Source organism: Pseudochaenichthys georgianus, chromosome 22 (assembly GCF_902827115.2).
Source record: "Pseudochaenichthys georgianus chromosome 22, fPseGeo1.2, whole genome shotgun sequence".
Lineage (NCBI taxonomy): Eukaryota > Metazoa > Chordata > Actinopteri > Perciformes > Channichthyidae > Pseudochaenichthys > Pseudochaenichthys georgianus.
The window spans coordinates 6,993,982-7,015,882 of NC_047524.1; the positions used below are offsets into that span (position 1 = coordinate 6,993,982).

At 38.3% G+C, this 21,901-nt stretch overlaps 1 protein-coding gene and 1 pseudogene across 1 annotated transcript; one reads left to right on the top strand and one right to left on the bottom strand.

Moving 5' to 3' along the window:
- Window positions 1–878: 878 nt before the first annotated feature.
- exoc3l4 (exocyst complex component 3-like 4) lies at window positions 879–20,513 on the top strand. Its single transcript, XM_034111024.2, has 14 exons — window positions 879–1,090; window positions 2,455–2,704; window positions 3,725–3,844; window positions 4,053–4,256; window positions 5,600–6,218; window positions 8,184–8,301; window positions 9,065–9,190; window positions 9,931–10,031; window positions 10,466–10,558; window positions 12,089–12,212; window positions 12,733–12,855; window positions 13,349–13,501; window positions 16,395–16,516; window positions 18,239–20,513. The coding sequence occupies exons 2-14, from the start codon at window positions 2,479–2,481 to the stop codon at window positions 18,456–18,458; spliced, it is 2,349 nt and encodes a 782-aa protein (XP_033966915.1). The 5' UTR covers window positions 879–1,090; window positions 2,455–2,478; the 3' UTR covers window positions 18,459–20,513.
- On the bottom strand, window positions 17,895–18,083 carry LOC117468232 (small nucleolar RNA U3; annotated as a pseudogene).
- Window positions 20,514–21,901: the final 1,388 nt, after the last annotated feature.

Here is a 21,901-nt window from a genome sequence, read left to right on the forward strand (position 1 = left end):
TTGAGATGCCAATGAGGAAACTTGCTTTAAAAATCAAATATACTTTGAAGTAAAATAGTTAAAACTGTATCCACAATTGAATGAAACAATTAAAAAACTTAAAATCATTGCTTAATACATAATAATAATAACACATCAAAAAGGACAAATGATAAAATGATAAGTGAAGCAAATTAGAAATACTCGCTTAAAGTAAACAGATACCCTGAAATATTTCAGTCATAAAGTAAATATATTAAAAATATTTTACTTTTATGACAATCAAATAATATGCAGTATGCAGAGGGAACTGCATTTGTTGACAATACATAGATTATACCAATACTAATATTAGTAGAAGTATAAAGCAACATGCAATTAAAATACGAAATTACCATGAAATGTTGTAAAGTTATAGAGTAAATGTACTTACTTAATTTGCCAATGAAAAATGCAATATAAATAGTAAGACATTCTGCTGAAGTAGTACTTTTTATACTTAATTTCATGATAAACTGTTGAAGTGCATGTCAATCTAGCACTTTAACTTGCAATGGAGTACTTTAACATAAATGTACTTGTATTTAAGTAATGGAGAACTTCTTTCATCACAGCTTAATCATTATTAATTTATGACTGACGACCTTGAAACCGGATTTTACAGAGGCTCTTAAAGGCAGCATGGTCGAATGCTTTAACGCCACATTCCAGGTAAGAAAGAAAATCTACCTGTAAACTGATTTTGCAGAAACGTTTAGTATAATCACATTTACTAAAAACCTCTGGTAAAGATCAGTTTAAACTCTCTGTGACTGACACTCCTCCTCCAGGTTATATCTGTTAAATCATTAACTCATCCTCTGTTTTTTTCCAAACACAAATCACAGCGGGTTAAACTTTGTCATGTGGCTTAAGAAAAGTTGTTGCTCTGCTTCTTTACAGACTTATTTTTGGCTCCATTAGCTGCCAATCCTGTTGGTTCTGTAATTTCCCTATTCTTATCTTCCAACCAGATTTACTGTAAAGGTGGAGAAAGGGAAAGCAGGTAGGAGTGGATGTAATAAAAGAGAGGAAGGAGGGCTGGCAGCGTGTTTCTACCTGAGCTACGAAGGTAAGGTGACACCTTTTTACTCTCTGTCTCTCTCAACATACATTACGAGCCAGTTACTTTTTAACCTAGCGAACAGTTTGTCTGTATTGTGAAAATATTTGTCTTTGCAATCCAGGTATTTTACTCCTGAGTTTTTACAGGTAAAACAATGGCGCTCTGTATGTTTTAAAACAGGTTATTTAGTGTCAAACTGTTATCAGCACATCATAACTTTTTAATGGTTTGATCCTGAGCTGCTTTAGGAATAAAAACCTGACTGGACAGGCCTGTAATATATTACATTAATTCTGTTCCATTTATAGAACACTTGACATACGCAGAAAGGAAACATTCAAGTGCTTGATAAAATAAAAAACAATATCACCCAATACAATACAAGTGTTGCCTCTGCAGCCAAAGCCTGCACAACTATTGCCAAAACTACAAAACTAAGATCCAAGTATAGTTAATTATTCTTTAAATGCCAATCACATGTTGGCATTACTGTTCACCTTGACTCTGAAATTCAGGTGAAGTCGTTGCAGGGTATTTCCAAAATGAAATGAAACAGAAAGTATTTCAAGCAGGCCGCGGTTGTTGCCTGACTGAATTACACCTTTATTTACTCAGGGCAGAAAGTCCAACACTAACATGGATACAGTATGCAATTACAAAGTTAGACAAGAACAATAGTGAGACATTTGAAACAGAAACAAAAATGTGTGGACAATATAAGATTTTTTATGTAAGTAATAAATAGAAATGAAAGAAGGTTCTTGGATGTTTTAGGGCAAACAATTATATCAAATATTGCTGCAATTTGCTTTTAAATAAATGAAAACGATTGCTGTAGTATTTAATCTCCTACTCAGTGTGTTTGGCATTGCAAATAATAACATTTCTGGCACGGCTAACTAGATTATATGAAATAACATAAGTGACAATACCGTCATCAGGCAATTTACAAGTAGAATACAAACCTTTAATTTTGAGAAACAATTAAAGGAATCTTTCAAATTAAGGTGTTTTCATTTAATATGGATTATGTGAGATTGACATTCAGAGGACACTAGAGATTCTTTATAAAAGGAAATCATCCTGAAACTATAAAAGTGAGCAGGACAAGAAGAGGATTTTGGGATATCCTTACAATGAATGCCAATGAACATTTTAGCTGCTTTTACAGCACATTCTCAACCTGATTTACGTCACTCTCGCTCTGTGTTGACATGAACTGCACTGTGATGTTATCTGTAAACACAATCTATTCCTCCTTCCTGAAACCACAATAACCAAAGAACAGCTTCACTGCCGTTTCACACACACATACACCTTAGTTCAGAAATATCAGGCAGACATTTAACATTTCTTCTGTTTTCTCACAGGTGGATGTTATTCAACGAGTTGAGATGTCACAAATGATGGACACTGAAAACACGGAAGAGGACAGAGTGTCCCTGAAGAGCAACGGGAAGACGCCGACCAACGGAGGCACCAAGGAGTCGCTGGGCATGTTAAAGACGCTGAGAAAAAGCATCCGGCAGGCGGCGGAGAAAAGCCCGCTGACGTCCGGAGGAAAGGGGTTAAAGGTCACGACTGGCAATGAGTCAGGGTCATTAACGCCTCAGTCACCCAGTGAGTACCGTCATTATGGCTGACATGACATGTGCTTTCAGGCAGGTAGAGTAAGGTGGTCTCTCAAAGTCAGAAGAAGAGTAAAGACTTGTCTAAAAGTCACCCACAAGCTGTGTCTCAGCCTTTAACTCACCAAGCTGCACTTACTGGTAATATTTGCTAATATAATAGAAGATCAGTTTGTTTTTTTGTGTTCGATTACTCTGTCTAAAATTATTTTTCTTTTATCGTGACACAAAGTGCTGAACACACAGTGAAATATGGTTTTCAACCGTCCTAGTATATTAGGAGCAGTAGGCAGCTAAAATACAGGTTTCTTAATTGTATTTTGTGCCTCCATGTTTCCATGCTTTATTGTTCAAAAAGGTCTTTATTTTTCTCAAACTGTCACGTGTCACATGACAATGTGTTGGAGCTCTTGCCAATAGAAGCGTAGGTGTTACATAATGATGTCACTATGTTACTGAAGTAAACAAAGGAGTCCAATCAAGGCATTTCAGCAGCCATCATTACCATTGATTTTTGTTTTTACACTGCAGTGGTTTGGAGGCTTTGAAGGCAGAAGTATGACGTTGATGTTTTAATTTAACATAAGGATTTTCTGCAGAATTCAGTAAGGTTACAGTCATCCAATACGTTTCATTTCAGAGTAATTCTTAGGTTCTCAATAACTGTCTCCGTCAGCAGGAATGAGCAGCACAAACTGCTTCCATTGCATTTCCTTTAGCTGATGCTTTAAAAAATCTCCAGTGAGTTTCACTTTAAATGCTGGAGCCGGGCCAAAGTGACCTGGCAGTATTCGTCAGGACTTAATAATTGCATTCCTTAGTTGTATTAGTTAAGTCACTGTCAGGATAAAACTCTACCATCCTCTCAAATATACATGTACACCTTAAGAAACTGAAATCTTTTGAAAGCACTGACATTTATTTTCTTACTGACGCTACAAAAGGAGATGTGATTGTGAAACAGAGATACTATGGAATCGGTTTACTGAGAAATGTTCTGTTTCTCCGTCAGGTCGGAGCTCTCCGGTGACATCTCCTCTAGGAAACATCGGAGGCCTTTTCAACAAAAAAGACGAAGAAGACAGCGACACTACTCCACAGAAAGGCAAAGGGCTGGCACGTTCAAATACAGGTAGAGCAATCATTTCATATTTTATATTGGTTTCCTGGACACTTCATGGACAAAACAGTTTCAAGTCAAATTAAATATGCTTGAAGTTACAAAGGCTTATTTTAAGGGTTTCTTATACATATTAGCTGAGAAGTTAATATATAGACATAATTTGGGGTATGTTTTTGCCAATGCCAAAACTGCATACATATGTGTATTCTTCCTTCAGATCCCAACATGAGCAGGTTGGACTCTATCCTAACAAGAGGAGAGACCATACGTCGAAGCTTGAATTTTGGCACCAAGAAAGATAAACCCTGCCAACAGCAACCGCTCGTCTCCGTCGCTGAAGGACCAGCGGAGGAGAAGACGGAGGAAAAAGCAAAGGAGGAGGAGTACACACTGCCAGAAATACCACACACACCACTGTCAGGTACATGTTTAATTCCACATGTTGAGATCACTGGCTCTGGAAATGTCAAGCTTTAACTGTGGTTTTAATGGTTCAATGGTTTTAATGGTTTTGCACAATTTGATAATACACAAACATAACAAATGAACATGCCAAAAACCCATTTGGCTTGAGCCTCTACCTATATAATGTTAAAGATCTACACTTTATATAAAACACAAGATCAATGTACAAGCATTTGCATGAATTCACAAAAAATTGCAACCTTTAATAAACAACATATACTATACTTAACGTTTAAATAAAATAACGCTGAGTTGAACATGAAAACCAGGCATCATACAGCGTTCAAAATATTTTGAACGAAGCAGCGAGGTACAGTTTTTTGTTAAGGTTAGAAGGACATTACCAGTTTAATGTTTACGTGTTGTGAGCACCGGCTTTGAAAATGTGAAGCTTTAACTGTCCATATAGGTTCTGATTTTCTTTTCAGTCGCTTATATTTGTATTAGTGAGCCCCAGCATACATACAAAAATGGCCTATAAACCATAGAAGTGCAACCTTTTCTCACATGTTCCTGTCTCTTTCGCCGTCTGCACCTTCAACGTATCTTCATCTGTTTTGGCAACAGAAGCAGACAGTGATAGGAATCTTATTCCAGCTGTAAACACAGGGGTTCAGTTTGTCTGCAGACACCAGAGTCTTAACCCTCATTTACTATTGACATCATGGCTTTCTAGTTTTTTGATCTTATGTTAAATGCTAAATAATAAATATATTAGGCTGTTCACCACAACATCTCATTATGGAAATGGGGCGTGTTGTAATGCTATCTTTCCTAATAAGACTTCTCTGGTACGGTCGTTAGGGCTGTCAACAAATGTGTTTCCAAGCAGGTAGAGTAAAGTGGCCTCTCAGGGTCAGAGGAAAAGTAAACCATTGGTGAGATTTGGTGGTTGTGTGCAGGTTTATCCGACCAAAAGTAAACACAAGATGTTTGCAGTACAGTAGAGCTCTGCAGGTGTATTTAACATTTCAGTCAGAAAACTAATGTTGGAAATGTTTATTAGAAACAGCATATATTTTGAGGTTGTTCTCTAGGCCCGGGCCACACATTTACACATCGAGTGATGATTATATAGAATTGTGACTAAACCAGTAGCAGCAGCAGTAGAGGCAGACACATCTTGCAGCCTTATAGTTAATAGAGTGGCAGATTTAGGAGAATGTGTTTGGTTGGCTGTAAGAGGGGCAACGCGCATTCGTATAAATGTATCATTGGCGCTCGAGTTGACTGCCTGAACTGGCTCGCAGACTTCAGCCCCATTTGTAGTGACTGGGCCTTTTCTCTGTTCCCTCTCAGTGATGCAGATCAATAATCTGATAGAGTCGGTGGAGCTGCAGGACGCACACCTGAATCTGCTCGCCCTGCGTCAGGAGTTCCAGCAGGAGCGGGAACGGAGCGGTGACGACTCCCCCGTGGAGCTCGCAAAGAAGGAAAAAGACCTGAACCTCCTCTACGGAGAGCTGAGGAACAAGATCAAAACCATCGTGCGTGACTCCAACTCTCTTCCCTCTGGAAACAAGGAGCTGCTGGAACCCGTGGCGCGAATCATCCAGGAGGAGGAGAAGAGAGCGGAGCAACCTGGAGGACTTCAGGACAGCTGGAGGGAGGCGTGGAGGGAGGCGGTGGGTGAGGGCGTGAAGGTGAAGATTGGGAGCATCGAACTGGAGCAAAAAGAGAAGAACCTCTCCTGGTTGGCGGTTCACCTGGGGCTGCTGGGTAAAACCATCCTGGAGGATTTGGAGAGTGTGAAGAAGGATCTGCGGTGGTCCTACCCACCCAGCTTTAAGGTTTTCAGTACCTACGTGAGGAGCTACCACAGCGGCGTCGGGCAGCACCTGAAGAAGCTTGAGCCACAGGTGACGGAGGTGAAGGACCTGTACGCTCTGCTCAACTGGATCATCAACGGATACAAGAGGTCAGTAGAATAGAATCTGTGGATTTTATATCAATGGTGTGGATCTGATTCTGAAGATGTAAGTGAGCTATTACGGCCCCTACACACGGCAGCGTGTGTTGGCGCTTGGCAGTGAGCGTGTCTTGAGCTTGGGGAGTTTACGCGAGCAACGACCAATCACATGAATCTCTCCTGTCAATTGCATAAAAGGTTTTATATGTGATAGAGATTTTGAGGGATAACTTGTCCGCTTTCCAAATCTCCGCGCGTCCCTAACAAGCTGGTTATCATACAGGAAGGAATCCAGAGCATACAAGTAACCGTTAAACAATAATCTACTTTAATGGTAATATGACAATGCAATACAATCAATACATTACCATACAAAGCCATATCATATCATATGCGTAATGTCAGGAATATGCCTACTCCTGGCCTTATTCACGGGCTGCCCCGACCTTCCGGTCCGGGCTGCGCGAGAAGAGAGACAGAACCAAAGGATGCATGGCTCTCAAATACCAACAGAAACAGGAAGGGGTGGAGTTTAACTGGTCGTCTTTTCCGGTCATCTCAAACAAACACCTCTGGCATTCACTGTCTCCTATTTCTGCAGCCTCCACACACACATTCCCCCACATTCCAGAGACCACAGTGGGGTCTTGCTCACAAAGATAACACAATGATTTCATCTCTCATATCTCCAACATCTGGTTACACAGATTGCTTATTATTAATACAAAGTAATTAAGCCCACACATATACTATTCAAGATATGTAGACTTCCCTGAAACATGACATGCTAGAGATCTTAAGCAGAATATACTCTCATCCACTTAGCACCCTGTCCTGCATGCCTACACCTCCCCCACAGGGCAATAAAACCCTGTTTACTCTAAACAGCCCTTGTTTATAGCCATTTTAGTCCTCACATTTATGAAAGGATAAAACAGAGAAATCAATATAAAACACAAACGCAGGTATTGTTTGAACAGTATTCCCTTAACTGCTACTATTGATAATTACCAGAGAAACTCAAGGGACCTCTTTTAAGATCTGGAAATTGCAACAAGACTTTCTGCCATTTCAAATGTAACACACTTCTTAAATATCAGATGATAATACTCTGCATATGTCACACTTTATATGATGAACATTTATGACATTAATGTCTATGGTGCTATTTTACGCAACATTCCATGCTGGCTAAATACTGTCTATGTCTGCTAGCTGTCCATTCAAACGAAGTACACTGGATATAAACTCCCCAAACAGGCGAAAACCTACCAGGTTCACCCACTGTCTCTGCCACCTCCCCCCATGCCTGGCTCCTCCGGTTTGTATCCCGGTAGGTGAACAGGGACTGGTCATAAAGCACCGGGTGATTCCCTACCGCTACGATTATTTTCTCCTCCATTTTTTGGCATATGAGGAAATGTCGAAGCGTCAAAAGTAGAACATTGCTCTACTTTTGCAGCGAGCACCGCGAGAGAAGCTACGCTTTGCTCCCACAATGCAGTTCGGCGAAATGTGACGTCACCCCATTCAAAGTGAATGGGCAGAAGCGTTGAAGAGTCAACGCACGCCGCCGTGTGTAGGGGCCGTTACACTTAAAGGGGCCCTATTATGATTTTCGGGGTTTTCCCTTTCCTGTAGTGTGTTATATATGTTATAAGGACATTGGCGTATATACAAAAAAGTGCAAATCTCTTGTGAAAAATCTTTTATCAAACTAAGCATCTCGCAGCTCTTATACAGTATACTGCATTTTCTTAGAAATAAAAACAATTCTATTCTGCTTTTTGTCTTTCTCTAAAGCATTATTTAGTGGTTATCATTCCCAAACATGACAAAGTTCTGCTGAGAACTGAAGAGTTTATCACTTAGTATCTTTCTTTCCCCACACATGAAGCAACATGCCGTCAGCATTCTTTAGTGGCAACAGATTTCATCACATGTTTTTAAACGTTTCTTGTTCTCTCCGGGCAGTGAGAAGATCATGGGAGGTCTCTCCCTGCAGCCAGAGATGGAGGAGGAGAGCTCTGATCTGCAGCTGGAGGAAGACTTTCTCAAGAAGCTGAAAGACAAATACTGCTGTAAATTAAAGGTGAGGAGCACCACGTCATGTTGTCCATCATCTTTCTGGGATTTTTGGGGCATCATATATTATATCTGTAATTTTAGATATATGGCATTTGTTATTTTCAGGCATCAGTATTACTCCATTAGAGTTAAAGTAAACAGGCCTTTCAGTTCTTCATATTGAGAATTAAAATGTTTATTTTCTGTGCATGACAACAAAACAATTCTGCAAACCATAGCTCACTTGTACCTATACCTACATCAGGGTAAACTCATGATGAGTTCATGAATTTTACCAAGTGACGTTTTCCTGAAGTTTCAAACCTTTTTGGTGGGCAAAAACACATAATCTAGGAATACATTGGGAACCAAACAACAAATTAAAATAACAAAAAACTGTATTAAAAAAAAAATCCAAGATTTCATTTTTGCTCACATAGCAGTAGCAAGTCCAACCATTGATTGTAAACAGAAGTGTTTGTTTTTTAATTTTGAGGGGTGGGCTGCCCTCCAGTTTGGACCCTTTTTCTTTAGCCTGCAAAATAAAAGCACAAAGATTTGGAGACGGAAAGACACGTAACCAATGTCTCTGATCTTTACCCTCCTATCGTGGCGCAGTCAGTGGACACAGCAATATACTGTAAATAGATAATAATAATAATTGAGTATGTTTGCAGTCACTGAAAGAAGATGAGGTAACATAGAGTCCTTTCAAACAGGAACTAGCCCTTTATGCTGATAGTTTACCGCCTCCTCCACCTTTTGTCTCCACGTGTTCGTTTCTGCAGGAGGACATAAGATGCACCCTGGACAGAGTCATTGAACAAGAAAATAAGACAATATGGAGGGACGGAGAGACTCCAGAGAAGGACGAGGGCTTCCTCCACTCTCAGTTTCCCATGGACATCTGGACGGTAGGACAATATGTTTTTATAAATATCACTCCGTATCTCATCTTATAAGTCATGTATATTAATTAAAATATAGTTACAAAAAAAAGAAAATAAGTAACAGATATAATTCATACTTTAAAAATAGAAAAAATACATACATTTAAATACATATATACAATGAATACATAACATATGAAAATGTTTTTATTTAAAACATATTTAAAAAGAGTAAATAAAATATTAATATTTGATAAATATATTATTGGTCTCGGAATATGTGGCTTAGTAGCATAATGTTTCTTTTTTGGAGAGTTTTGTGTGACATTGTTGATTTTCTCTGTTTAAAAAAAGTGATTGTGTTTATTTTTGTTACAGATTATAATTTATTGTATTTTTATCTAGGCAAGGCAAGGCAAGGCAAGTTTATTTATATAGCACTTTTCAACGCAAGGCAATTCAAAGTGCTTTACAAAAAATGAAAGACATTAAGCATTAAAAAAGAAAAGCTAATAAAATAAACATTAAAAGGAAAAATACATGGATAAAAGTTACAGTGCAGTCTAAAATATGAATAGTGCAATTAAACATTACAAGAAAAAGAAATAATAGTATTAATGAAAATATTGGGATTTATTCATCTGTGCATGTTGCACTGCAGTGATTGACCCATTTGACGGCAGCAGAGAGCTTCATAATTACCTCATTGTTTCTTTGTTTTAAGTATCTGTCTTAAGCTCTATACTTTTGTGTGTTTCCTGCAGAATTTGAAGGGACGTATTGTATGGTCTGCTGAGATCGATGCTCAGCTGAAACAGAAAGTGATCTCTTCCTGCCTGCAAGAGCTGAAAGACTTTCCCAAGAGGTTTGTTAACACAGAAATACACAAATACTGTGTGAGCACTTCAATTTAAATTATTTTAACAAGATCAACTGAGTCATTGTAGTAAATGTTGTTTTTTACAGCACTTTTGACCTCTAGGCTATTATAGTAAATTTAATGTAAATTCTACATTAATGATGGATTAAAGAAATGTAGAAATGTGTGTAAACTATCCAAAACAAACCAAAAACAGGAACCAGCCCTTCGTGCAATAACCACACTTTTGCAATATGAGAACACTTCCTCTGCCTGATTTATGACTAAGACTGTTTAACACGTGAGACCCCACCTCGATACAATCAATCATTTAAAAAAGCCTCTAAAGATCATGTAGACATTAAAGTCCATTTAAAGTGTGTTGTTTAAAGCCCTTGTAGTTGTCTTGCAGGCTAAACACATGTCTCTCCTCTCCACAGATTTGAGGCGGGGTTCAGGCTTCACTGCAGCGCTCTGCAGCCTCTCTGGACAGAGTATCAGATTACATACATCAACAGCTTCACAGCTTTACAGTAAGTCACATGACTTCCTGACATTACCCCCGGTAGGCATCATGCCAACATGCCATGACAAAAGCACAAACCTGCCACCAGAGGAAAACAGATGATTTCCTGTTTTAAAAGTACTCTTAATTAATGTTTAGGAGTGTATTTGTCTTTTACATTGGTGCTTAACTACTAGAATAACATGAAAAACTGCCTCTAGGCTGTTTAACCTTCAAAATAAAAGCTCTAATTGGTACATTTAAACATGTTTATCGGTTTTTAAATAGTAGATAATACACCTTCAATGAATGAAATCCCTGCAGGTAAAGTAATCATTTTCTCTCTCATGTGATAAGGACTTATGCAGATTTGAAAAAAAGGATTTGGAAGGAACCTTTTCCAAGTTCCCAAGTGATATAGGGTTTGAAAACAAGGTCACAGTATGGTGTTAATAGTACTTTTACTTGAGTAAAGGATCTGAATAATTCTTCCACTTCTGCATGTAACTGGATCCACGTTCAATACTGTACTCTACTTAACATGTATGTGCTTTGATTTGAAAGTCACCCACAACATATTTTATAGTGATTTGGACCAAAAAATTATCTAAATATCTGGTTATATTATATGTTAGTTGATTTGCTTTAAACTAATGATTTTGCAGCTTCTAAAACAGCAAACACGGGGTTAAACTGCACAGAGACTCAGAAGACGATCAGAGCTTTTGTTTGGATGATTCATGTCTGAGCTATTTTAGATTCAGATAGAGGACCGTCTCTTTAACATACAGAGGCTCACCACAAACCCACTTAAAATAAGGGCTTGCCATTGTGAGATTGGCACGCCTTGGAAAGAGTTTTGCCCCACGTGATTTCAGGGAATCGGGGCTGCGAGTGAGAAACGCTCTGGTTTTATAAGAGTGTAGAAAGAGAAAGTAGAGCAAGCTGAACCTCTAAAAGCACCCAGCTGCTATTTGCAGTCACGAGACAGCAGATGCAGCTTCGCTCTGGTTTATTTAATGCAATTGTAAATGTCAGGAGCAGAGTGTGTGTACAGATGCAGAGTAGATACATACATGGAGAGACTTTTAACCTGCTCTGCTTCAGATTAAGTACACATTAGCCAAAGAGTCTCTTCACCCTTTACAAGTCAGTAAAAAACAGAACAGAAAACATACAATATAACATGGGAAAGTACACACAAATCTGTCACGTCATAATGTTAATATGACAGCAAGGTGGAGTTTAGGATTGTGGAAAGCTGACATTTTACAGTTTGCTTTAGCAATGTGAAAGGATTGAAATATCATTTTCATGAGTATGTTTGTCAAACTACATTGTGTTTTTATTGCGTTTAAATAATATTAACAATCATTTTAAGTGATCCCAATTCAACAACTTAATATAAACTACAAAAATGTATCCAAGTGGTTCCCAACACGATGGTCCAAACACTTCCAAAGGATTACAATTAAAGGGAGAGTAAAAAAGCAGTAGACAAACTAAGGTCAGCTATTTCATTACAGTCACTCAGTCAATGCTGTTTTTTCTCCTGCAGGCAGCACATGGAGGGGTACCGGGACACGTGTCCTGCAGAGGTGGAGGACTTAAAGAAAGAGACTAATGGGCTGATCTTCAGGCTCATGCAGGGGCTGGAGGTCCAGTTCAAAGCGGACGTTGAGGTACGATCACAGTACTTTATATCACATTCATGTTATCAATTTACTGCCTGTGCTGCAGCACCTCTTTTCCCCCTCTGTCTGAAACCAGAGCCCAGTCTGCTCTGATTGGTTAGCCGGCCGGCTCTGTTGTGATTGGTCAACCGCTTAGAGATGTCCCACCTCTTAGCCTCATCACGTACAATATGTTGGAGCACGAGCTGAAGTGCGTGTGTTACATAGTGATGTCATTATGTTACAGAAGTAGACAAAGGAGTGAAAGGGAGGCGTTTCAGGCGGGTAGGAGAGAAACTCCCTGGAGGGAACACAGGGATTTGGGCATTTGCAGACCATTTGCATGCACAAAAGCCGATATCACACAATACAAGAAAGGGAAAACCACGTCTCTTTGAAAAGACGTCCGAATGAACAGAAAGAAGAACTGATGACCCCCCTTCAACCTGTGGAGAATAAAACAGTTAAAGCATTATATAGTAAGATTTATTTTTCCCGCTTCAAACCTGTTTTCTGATCTTTTTTCCAGCTGTATCTGAGGAGAATGATAACAAGGAAGTGGCTCACCGACGATGAAGACTTTAAAAAGCTTTTCAGGCGCACGGAACAGCTCTCTCAGCACTGCGCTCTCATGAGGCCTCCACACAACCAGGTGAGGTCAGGGGTCGATTCCCAGCATTTACCAACCACTTTGTTATCTTAACGTGCCAGTTCATTTTTTTTACTTATCAGTAAAGACCACTGCCTCTTTAAAATGATTGGTTACCTGCCAACGTTTGGATATTGTCTGATACATTTCCCATTTAGCGCTTAGGATTTAGATTTTTGGATTACAAGAAACCCTCTTACATGACTTAAAACAATAGATTTCAGGTTTGGCAAACGCATTTGTGTTTTTTTTACTCTAAGAGTTAGTCTAATGAGGAAAAAAGATGCAGACGATCAGCTAAAAGGAGGTCTGTGGAGGAAATTCTTATTTACTTATTGGGTCAGCCCCTCTTGGAAGTTCCAGTTAATCAGTTTGTGCACCATTGTTTCCAGCGGGATGCAGAAATGATTAAAGAGACAAGGAATACATCCTGGAAAACTTGCACCGATGAATAGGTGGAAGTGTTAGTGTGTGTGTGTGTGTTTCCCGGTAACAGGACTTTGCCAGCAAGCTGCACTACCACGTGGTACGAGAATACATCGGCCAGCTGATGAAGAAAAACTTCTCGTGCAAGAACCAGAAACACGAGAGAGCAGCGAGCAAGATCCGCAAGCAGTGGGAAGAACTGAGGGACCTGTTTGATGACATGGTGATCATAATATTATTGTTTTATGTTATGGTGATACACTCCTTTACTTCCCCATCAACGTGAACAGCATCTTCTGCATGTCAATAGGAAAAAAGTAGTACTTCTTCACCAACTAATATTGGTATTGCACATCTTATATTTAATATTAGAGACAGATTTAATTAAGAATAACGCCTTTACTTCCAAGTATGGTTCAATGCCCAAAAATGCTGGGTCATACTGTGCAGTTTCCCATGATGCGACTGTACAAACATTTGTTGTGTCCCGACTTGGATCAAAATAACTCTGAGACGTTATCAGTTTTTAGAAAGTTAACACAGAGCCACTGAATACATTAGCGCAGTGGTTTTCACCCCTGGTCGGTCGTGGAGGTACTGCAGGGAGGTCGCGGGAAGATTTTTTAAATTTGATTATTTTCTCCTTTTAGCTTTGTGAAGCACCTTGAGACCTTGAAAGTGTGCTATATAAATTTAATGTATTATTATTATTATTATTCAATTGTAAACAAACACTGATCGAAAATATCTCATTGGTCAGAGAGCTGTGGGCATAATGCTGCTTTTTGCAACATCCTACTTGTGCGAGATACAGTAGGCTTTTCTGCTGTTGCTGCCATCAAAACGAAATACAGATCAAAGCTGAACATTGAGAATGAACTGAGAGTGGCAGTCTCAAAACAACAGCCCCGGTTTGAGAAGATCTGCAAGGGAAAGCAAGTACAGACAAGTCATTGATGAGTGGAATAGGAGTGGTAAAGTGATCTGATCGTTTGCAACCTGCAGTAGGAATAGTAGTTCATTAATATATTTTCCTTAAAGGAATGGTCCACTCATTAGATAGACTTCAGTATTTAGTGAAACGTTATGTTTAAACCATACTCTGAAGAAATCAGCGATATTCCCCGGTAAATAATGATTTTATAGCTCTTTTTTATCAAAACCTGTATATTCCGTCTGGCCGCCGCCATGTTTGCCATTTTCAGTAGTCACGTGATGGTCGTGACGTCATCCATGCGTTCACTTTGTCAACACATGGAAACATGGTGGGGTATTTCAGTTCGGACTCGTCAGCAGAGGAACAAGTTTTGACCAATGTGAAGAGATTGGATGGGGGAATTCAGCCATACATATCAGTATGACAATATGACACCCTCTGTCCTAAGACCCTCACATCGTACAAGGAAAAACTTCCGAAGAAAACACACAGTTTAAAGGGAACATGGGAGAAACCTCAGGGAGAGCAACAGAGGAGGGATCCCTCTCCCAGGACGGACAGACGTGCAATAGATGCCGTGTGTAAATTGAAAAGATAATACATTTGCAACATAGGTAGTCCAAATGTTTGGAAATGCATGTGTGTATAATGGGAAGATGATATAAGATACTATATGTATGCATGTAGTACGTGTATGTAATACACACTAGCCGGTACTACGCTATATGGAAAGGCCACCAAAAACTGTCCTGGCCTGGACGCTAAAGGACGTTAAAACGGGGCTAGCCGCTGCAATGGAAATGCGCTATAACATACCTTATTCTTACTCCGAGCACTACTTCTGCTCCTCCGTCGCTTCACACTTGCAGAGGGCGATTTCTCAACTGGCCGAACTGGTGTCCTGGTCGGTGATGACACCAGAAAGACCGATGGTACTGCATCTCCATTGAGTAATGGTTGTTCTTTAAATCCCATGTTATGTTTTACCATACTCTCAGAGTAGTCGTCCGGAAATTTGAAATGTTCGCTGCATACATGAGCCTGTGAATCTTTCGGTTCGGGCCGGCCACATTTCGCTAGCCACTGCCTCCGAATGTACTTCTTACGCTTACCTTTTGGCAACAGATGGAACCGAGCATTCCGTGGATTGTTCCTATCAGAATTGTGGCAATATTTCGCGATACAGTGAGGCATATTTGAAGAGAGAAACTACAGTAAATAACATGGAGATCAACGTGTCTTCGAAAACCAAACGCATGGTTTACGTCACGTCCGGAGAATGGCGGCGCCCACAGTGTTGATGTTATTTCGGTATATAATCAGTTTAAAATCACTGATAATGTCATCGGATTAAAAAAAAAAAAAGAGAGAGAGACTGGCAGAGACTGGTCTGTTTTATCGGATGATAATTATTTAAAAATGAGTGTCATGAGCATACCATTCCTTTAAAGAAATTAGAATTAAAAAATCTACTACTAGGCCAACCAGTTTTAATTAGGCCAAATTAATTCACAGTATCTATTACAAGCACTTTTGTTCATGTGTAATCCATAATAAAATATAAAATTATAGTTGGATCTTTGTATCTTCTTATTATTAGCAGAGAAAATGTAATGTTTTTACAACAATATACAATTAATCCTACCAATATAGATGGGAACCGGGTTGGGGGGTCCCGAAAATATTTCCAATTACCCAAGGGGGGCCCGACTGAAAAAGTTTGGGAACCACTGCATTAGTGTTTAAAACTGTTTACATACTCCCCATGACTAATACACTGACCTGTATGTATGTAATGTTGGAGTTTCCCTTTAAAATGTTTTAAGGAAGTGTTTTTTGCTGTATCATGTAAGAAAGTGCTTTTATTGATTTTTTTATTGATTTCTCTACAACTGTTTCTCTTACTCGTTTACATTATTTTTTAGTTTTTAGTACTGTCAATACCGTTTTGACACATTACAATAAACATATTTTTAAACTTGTTACCTGGGGACAGTAAGATATTGAAGTCACAGAAAGGCTTGCATCACCGTAAAAACAATTTTGTATTCTTAAATTGAATAAATAAAGGCACCAATATACCCTAGTGTGTTTCAGGTTACCCCGGTAAAATTAGTCAGAACACTTATATTAAAAAGAATATTGAAACGTAAATATTAATATTTTTTTTCTGTTTTAGAACTCGGCTCACGAGTGGCTCTATGATGTCGGAGACGAGCTGAGCATCGTCATCGAACAGGAAAACAAGAGAGACATAAAGAACCATCTGGAGACTTTAGTGAAGCATTACCCTGACTTCTGGTAAGGTTTTTTTGCAACTCATTTAAAAAACAAACATGTCACAATAGTGCACAAAGTACAAATGTGAACTTGAAACTGAGTATAATATGTCCTCTTTAATGTATTCACATGCAGGACCTCTGCATACTGTACATTTAAAATGATTGAGGCTAAACTACCTAATGCACTTTCTAGCACTTTCTAAAATTCATATTCTAAATCAGTAAATTAACTTTTGGTTGGATGCTAACTGCATGTCATGGCTTCGATCTGCACTGTGCACTATGACAAATATTTAATCTAATCTTTATCTAATAATGTGTCGATTAGCTCGATGTCAGAGGGGTTAAAGGCAGGTCTTTCCTCTCACTCAGTCATTTCTTTCAAAACCTGATAAAGTTAAACATACATGGAGGTTACTGAAGTGCAGCAACGCGTCCCCGTGTTGCAAAGCAGAGTTTTTGTTAGGTTACACAAGTCAGTCACCACAACAAAAAAAAGGCCTGAGTGAAGACATTAAACCAATATCCTGATTTCAATTTCTATTTGAAACCCAAAAGGTTTGACTGATTCCCCTTTTGGTCATTATGGAATAATTAAATGAAGGTGCTTCTGTTCACATGGAGAGGTCAGCAGATTAAAGCGGTGCAGGAATCCCCCCATTTGAGACTGAAACATAGAAAACTTGAGTTAAAGTAACCAAAAAAATGAGGAAGTGATGATGAAAAAAGAGCAAAGAAGGTGAACAAAATGAGGTGCAAAGTATGCTTTTGTTTCTGATTAACCCAAAAACAGAGAGCACTGATCATTAACAATAAACCTCTGATGCTTGTTGCAAAGAACCCACAAGCAAAACACATCTGCAAGATTTCATTACACTTCAAAGAAGTTGTCATGTTAAGTCTAACATATTTGAAAAGTACGAAGTAAAATGTGGATGCAATTTAACATATAGTCAACTTTTCATTTAGACTTATTCACATACAAATGTGTTTTCAATAAGAAATGCTTGATCCCTAAAAGGATTTTATGCAGCATATGGATAGTGTGCACCAAAGAGACTGTGACTCTCAGGAGTTCACCAGCAGTGAAAGTGGTCGTCTGCAGACATAGGACCCTGAGAAACACTCCCCCTGTCCTGCACTCTGCTTGATATCATCCCACTCATAAACAGTAACTTGTGGAGTTTTAACATGTTTCACCAGAAACAACAACAAACTCACCTGTTGGCGTTTTTTCACGTTTGTCCACAACATTTTGTTTTCTGATTTGAAAACACTGGTGTCATATCACAATATATTGAACCTTATGACATGTTGAAAGATTTCATTGGTTTCATGTTTATGTTGATAAATGTGAAGTCAATACAAGAGTTTTTTTTATCACAGCAGAATAACGCTCCATTCAGACCATGCTTCCTCTGTCAGAGTCTCACTCAGAAACACTGAACAGTCTTCAACAGTGGAGAAGAATCAAAGTCTTCCCATCAGTGTCCTGCTCTGAAGGAAACATCTGAATTAATCATCATGGGCAACAAAACCAAACTTTTAGAAACAACTAAATAAATGATTCTTGAAAGAACAGCCTTGGTTTGTTCTGGGTGTTTCTCAGGGCCTTATGTCTGCAGACGACCACTTTCACTGCTGGTGATCTCCGGAGTGTCACACTCCTACAAAAGGGAAAATGTGGATCCAATGCACTGAGTAAAATATCTAATATATGTGTCTTTTCCTCCACCTGCAGCAAGAAGCACCTGGTTGCTGTTCTGTACTTCAGAGGTCTGATTCGAGGCCGTGAACATCAGCTGATCCTGCAGAAATTCACGGAGCTCAAGAAGACACAAGGCAGAGCAGACGAAGACAAGAGCCACGTTTTATTTCGTGACATGCAGATCCCCGCCAACACAGACTGCTTCTCTCATCTGCCGTTCTCCTGCCTCAGCTCCCTGCTGCCCGACAACTAGTGCAGCAAGGACGGAGGACTTTTGACAGAAACGTTTTTGACATATCGCAAACACGGCCGACTAAAGTAACAAACAGCAACTGTTGTACAGAATCACGGTCACATTTATTATCAAACTAGACTTGTTACCTTCAAAATGTTATTCATTAACCTAAAACATCTGTTTGGTTTCAGGATATAACTCGGATATTCGTCCTTTTTTATTATTGTTAACGAATTCCACATTAAAACCCAAACAAGCAAAAGCCGTCATGTAAGAACCATTCATACACATTGACTTTTATTTTTAAAACTGGCACATATAAGCATTTAACGTGGCTTACAAATTAAAACGTCTGACACGTTGTACGATCCACATTCTCCCTTCACCCATAAAGCCCAAAAAAAATACATTTCCACTGACATCATTACTCTTTTATTTGAATTAATTTGAAGTTCAATTGTTATACTCACATATTCAAAAACATATATGGATCTAAGATAAATTCAATGCAAATGTATTCTTATGTTCACCATTATCTTCATCATGGCTTGCCAATAGACTACATAGATTGTTTTGGTCTTTTTTTAGATTTAGTGACATAAAATATATATAAACTCACCAACCTTATCCTTTAACTTAAAGGTCCCATATTACACCGTTTTTCATAAATATATTATAGGTCTCAGATATATACAAAACATGTCTCTGAACTGTTTGACTCGAAACACCAAACAGATCATTGCAGCATTACCCATAATCCCCTCTGTTTCAGCCCTGTTTCCAAAGTGCTGATTCTCTGTCTGTTACTTCAGATGAAAATAAGGAGCCCCTCCCCACGCCCCTCTGAGAGATATTTGGTTAAAAAGAACACTATGGTGCTCTATGAGGAGATTCAGGTGATAGGGTGGGGGGGGGGGTTAACTTGGTTGCTGATTGGCTAATGGTTACACAAGACAAAACATCGTAATGACATCAGAAAGTGGGAAAATTCTGATCAGCTAATTTTCAGACAGGTTTTTATAGAAATGGATCTGGACAAAAAGAGAGAATCTTTTTTCCTGAAACTTTCAGAATCTCTTTACACAGAGGGGACACATGTTGATGTAGAAGAGACATGAAGAAGTGGACTTTGCATAATAGGTGACCTTTAAGTTGACATGAAGTTAAAAATTAATCAAGAAAATAAGTCCACTATACAGATTAACATAACAAATGCAGCCTGACAAAGGAGTGATAAATTGGATGTCTCCTCCAACTCACAGCCAAATGTAGAGAACACATATGTTTCCACTAAAATAAGTCAATAAATGTGACGCATGAACTCCATTACACAATAAGAGTGTATCCAGTATCGTGAGGAACTGCACGATACATTTCTAAGGAACAAACATTTAGCCAACTGGACCGGATCAATTAATTAAAGATTGTGAAACTTTGTGAGAAGCTGCAGATTTGATAAATAAAAAGCAGATTTCAGGGGAGTTTTTCTCAGCAGTGGGATTATCCTATTGTTGACTTTAGTTTGGGTTTAAAATGTAAAACTGATAAAACTGTAAGAAACCTTTTACATATGAATGTGTCAAGCGCTGTGAAAACCCAGCAGACGTTTGAGACGTTTAAAGTGTGTGTGCAAGCGCTCCAAACTCCCTTCAATCTAAAAAATTAGGGCTTTCTTTTGTAAAATATGAATTTTTCCTTTGTTTTCTGTCAAATCTCTGATGTCACATGACCCTGTGTGATCACTCAAGCAGGAAGCCATGCGGAAACGAGCTTAATGTGATTTTCTTTGCACCTTTAATGTATTTATTTAATCGTAATTCTGCTTTATTGTCTTTGTAAATATGTATGTATTTTCAGTTGTGGTGACTTTTTTGTTTTGATTGACTAAAGTTCTCATAATTCCTGACAATTATATGAATATATATATATGAAATACTTCAGTAATTGTTTCCCAGTCAGTGTAAAGCAGTGGTTCTCAAACTTTTTCTGTCATTCCCCACTTTGAACAGGTGGGCCTTTTCAAGCCCCACCTGTTCCTCATCGCTCCAATAAAATGGTAGGCCAAGTTTAAAATTGTCAAATGTATCGTTCTATAACAGGGGTCTCCAACTTTTTTTAGGATGAGGGTTACTTTAAAAAAATAAAACAAGTCGTGAGCTACTTTTACTCCTCTCTTTTGTTTTTTTGCAGTGTATATATTTAGCACATTTTAACATTATTATATGCTACCTTTAACCTTTGAGTGCTGTTTGGGTCTGTGGGACCCGTTTTCAGTGTTTACTAAAATAAAATGTATGCAATTTAATTATTTTAACCTATTTGGTGGTGGACGTCACATCCTCGAGGGTCCGGGGGCATGCACCCCCAGGAAGATTTTTTTTAAATGTTGAAGTTGAATGCATCAATCTGGTGCACTTTGAGCTAGGGCTGCTCAATTAAATCGTATTTTAATCGCAATTACGATTTTGGCTTGCAACGATTATGAAAACAACATAATCTAAATAAAACGATTTTATTTATTTTTTAAATAGGTTTTTCAGTTGAATTATACTTAAAGTTCAGGGTAATCAACTGTTAAAAACATACTTTTCAAATTATTTTCTTCAATAAATTGATGTTTTTCAAAGTAAATGGTTAATCGTTTTTAATAATCGTGATATCAATTATTGACCCAAATAATCGAGATTATGATTTTTGCCATAATCGAGCAGCCCTACTTTGAGCCCAACATGAATTTATGGATACAGCTCTCAACACTCAGATGAAAGGGAGCTGTATACTTTTCAATAATCCAAACTTTAGAATATGATCACAACAAATCATTTAAACTTGTTTATTCTTATCTTATGTTACCTAGTTAGCATTCTTTCTTTTTATTTATGCATATTTGACTAATCACTCCCCTTTTAAACTTTTTACTGTCCTATAGTACACATTGGAATGATTTCTTACTTTATTTTGTACAACTTTATTAAATAGATAAAGATGTGCTCTCTCTCTTGCTTTCTCGCTCCACATTGCTTTTCTTCCCGACTGCAACGCTGTTGTGTGTGTCTGTGAGAGCATTTCACACGTGTGTATGAGAGATTTTTACCAGTGGCGAGCCTGTCTCTGAGGGCCTAAGATATTCTACAAAATAATATTTAAAAACATTAAAACTAATTATATGTTTCTTTATATATATTTTTTAAATATGTTTTTAGTAATATTTGTCAATAGTTTTACCAACAATAACTTGATTAAATTGTATTTAAAATAACATTTCCAAAGAAATAAATCCTTTGAATCTGCCTATTCAGTTTCTGTTTGAATGTGAAGGGTTAAATGAAAGAAGCTCCTCTCTGCGAGTCTGTGAAGACAGGAGCTGATTGGACGTCCAGCTATGAATTCACAGAGGGCCAGCTATAGTAACTGAACGAGAGTAATGTCAAATGACAGTACAATTGACCAATCATATCTTC

What these genes read in the sequence shown, in the direction of transcription:
- exoc3l4 (XM_034111024.2), top strand. Translation starts at nt 2,479, where the DNA reads ATGTCACAAATGATGGACACTGAAAACACGGAAGAGGACAGAGTGTCC. An exon ending in ACCACACACACCACTGTCAG is followed by an intron (nt 4,257 to 5,599) that starts GTACATGTTTAA and finishes GTTCCCTCTCAG; the next exon opens with TGATGCAGATCAATAATCTG. An exon ending in AGTTCAAAGCGGACGTTGAG is followed by an intron (nt 12,213 to 12,732) that starts GTACGATCACAG and finishes TCTTTTTTCCAG; the next exon opens with CTGTATCTGAGGAGAATGAT.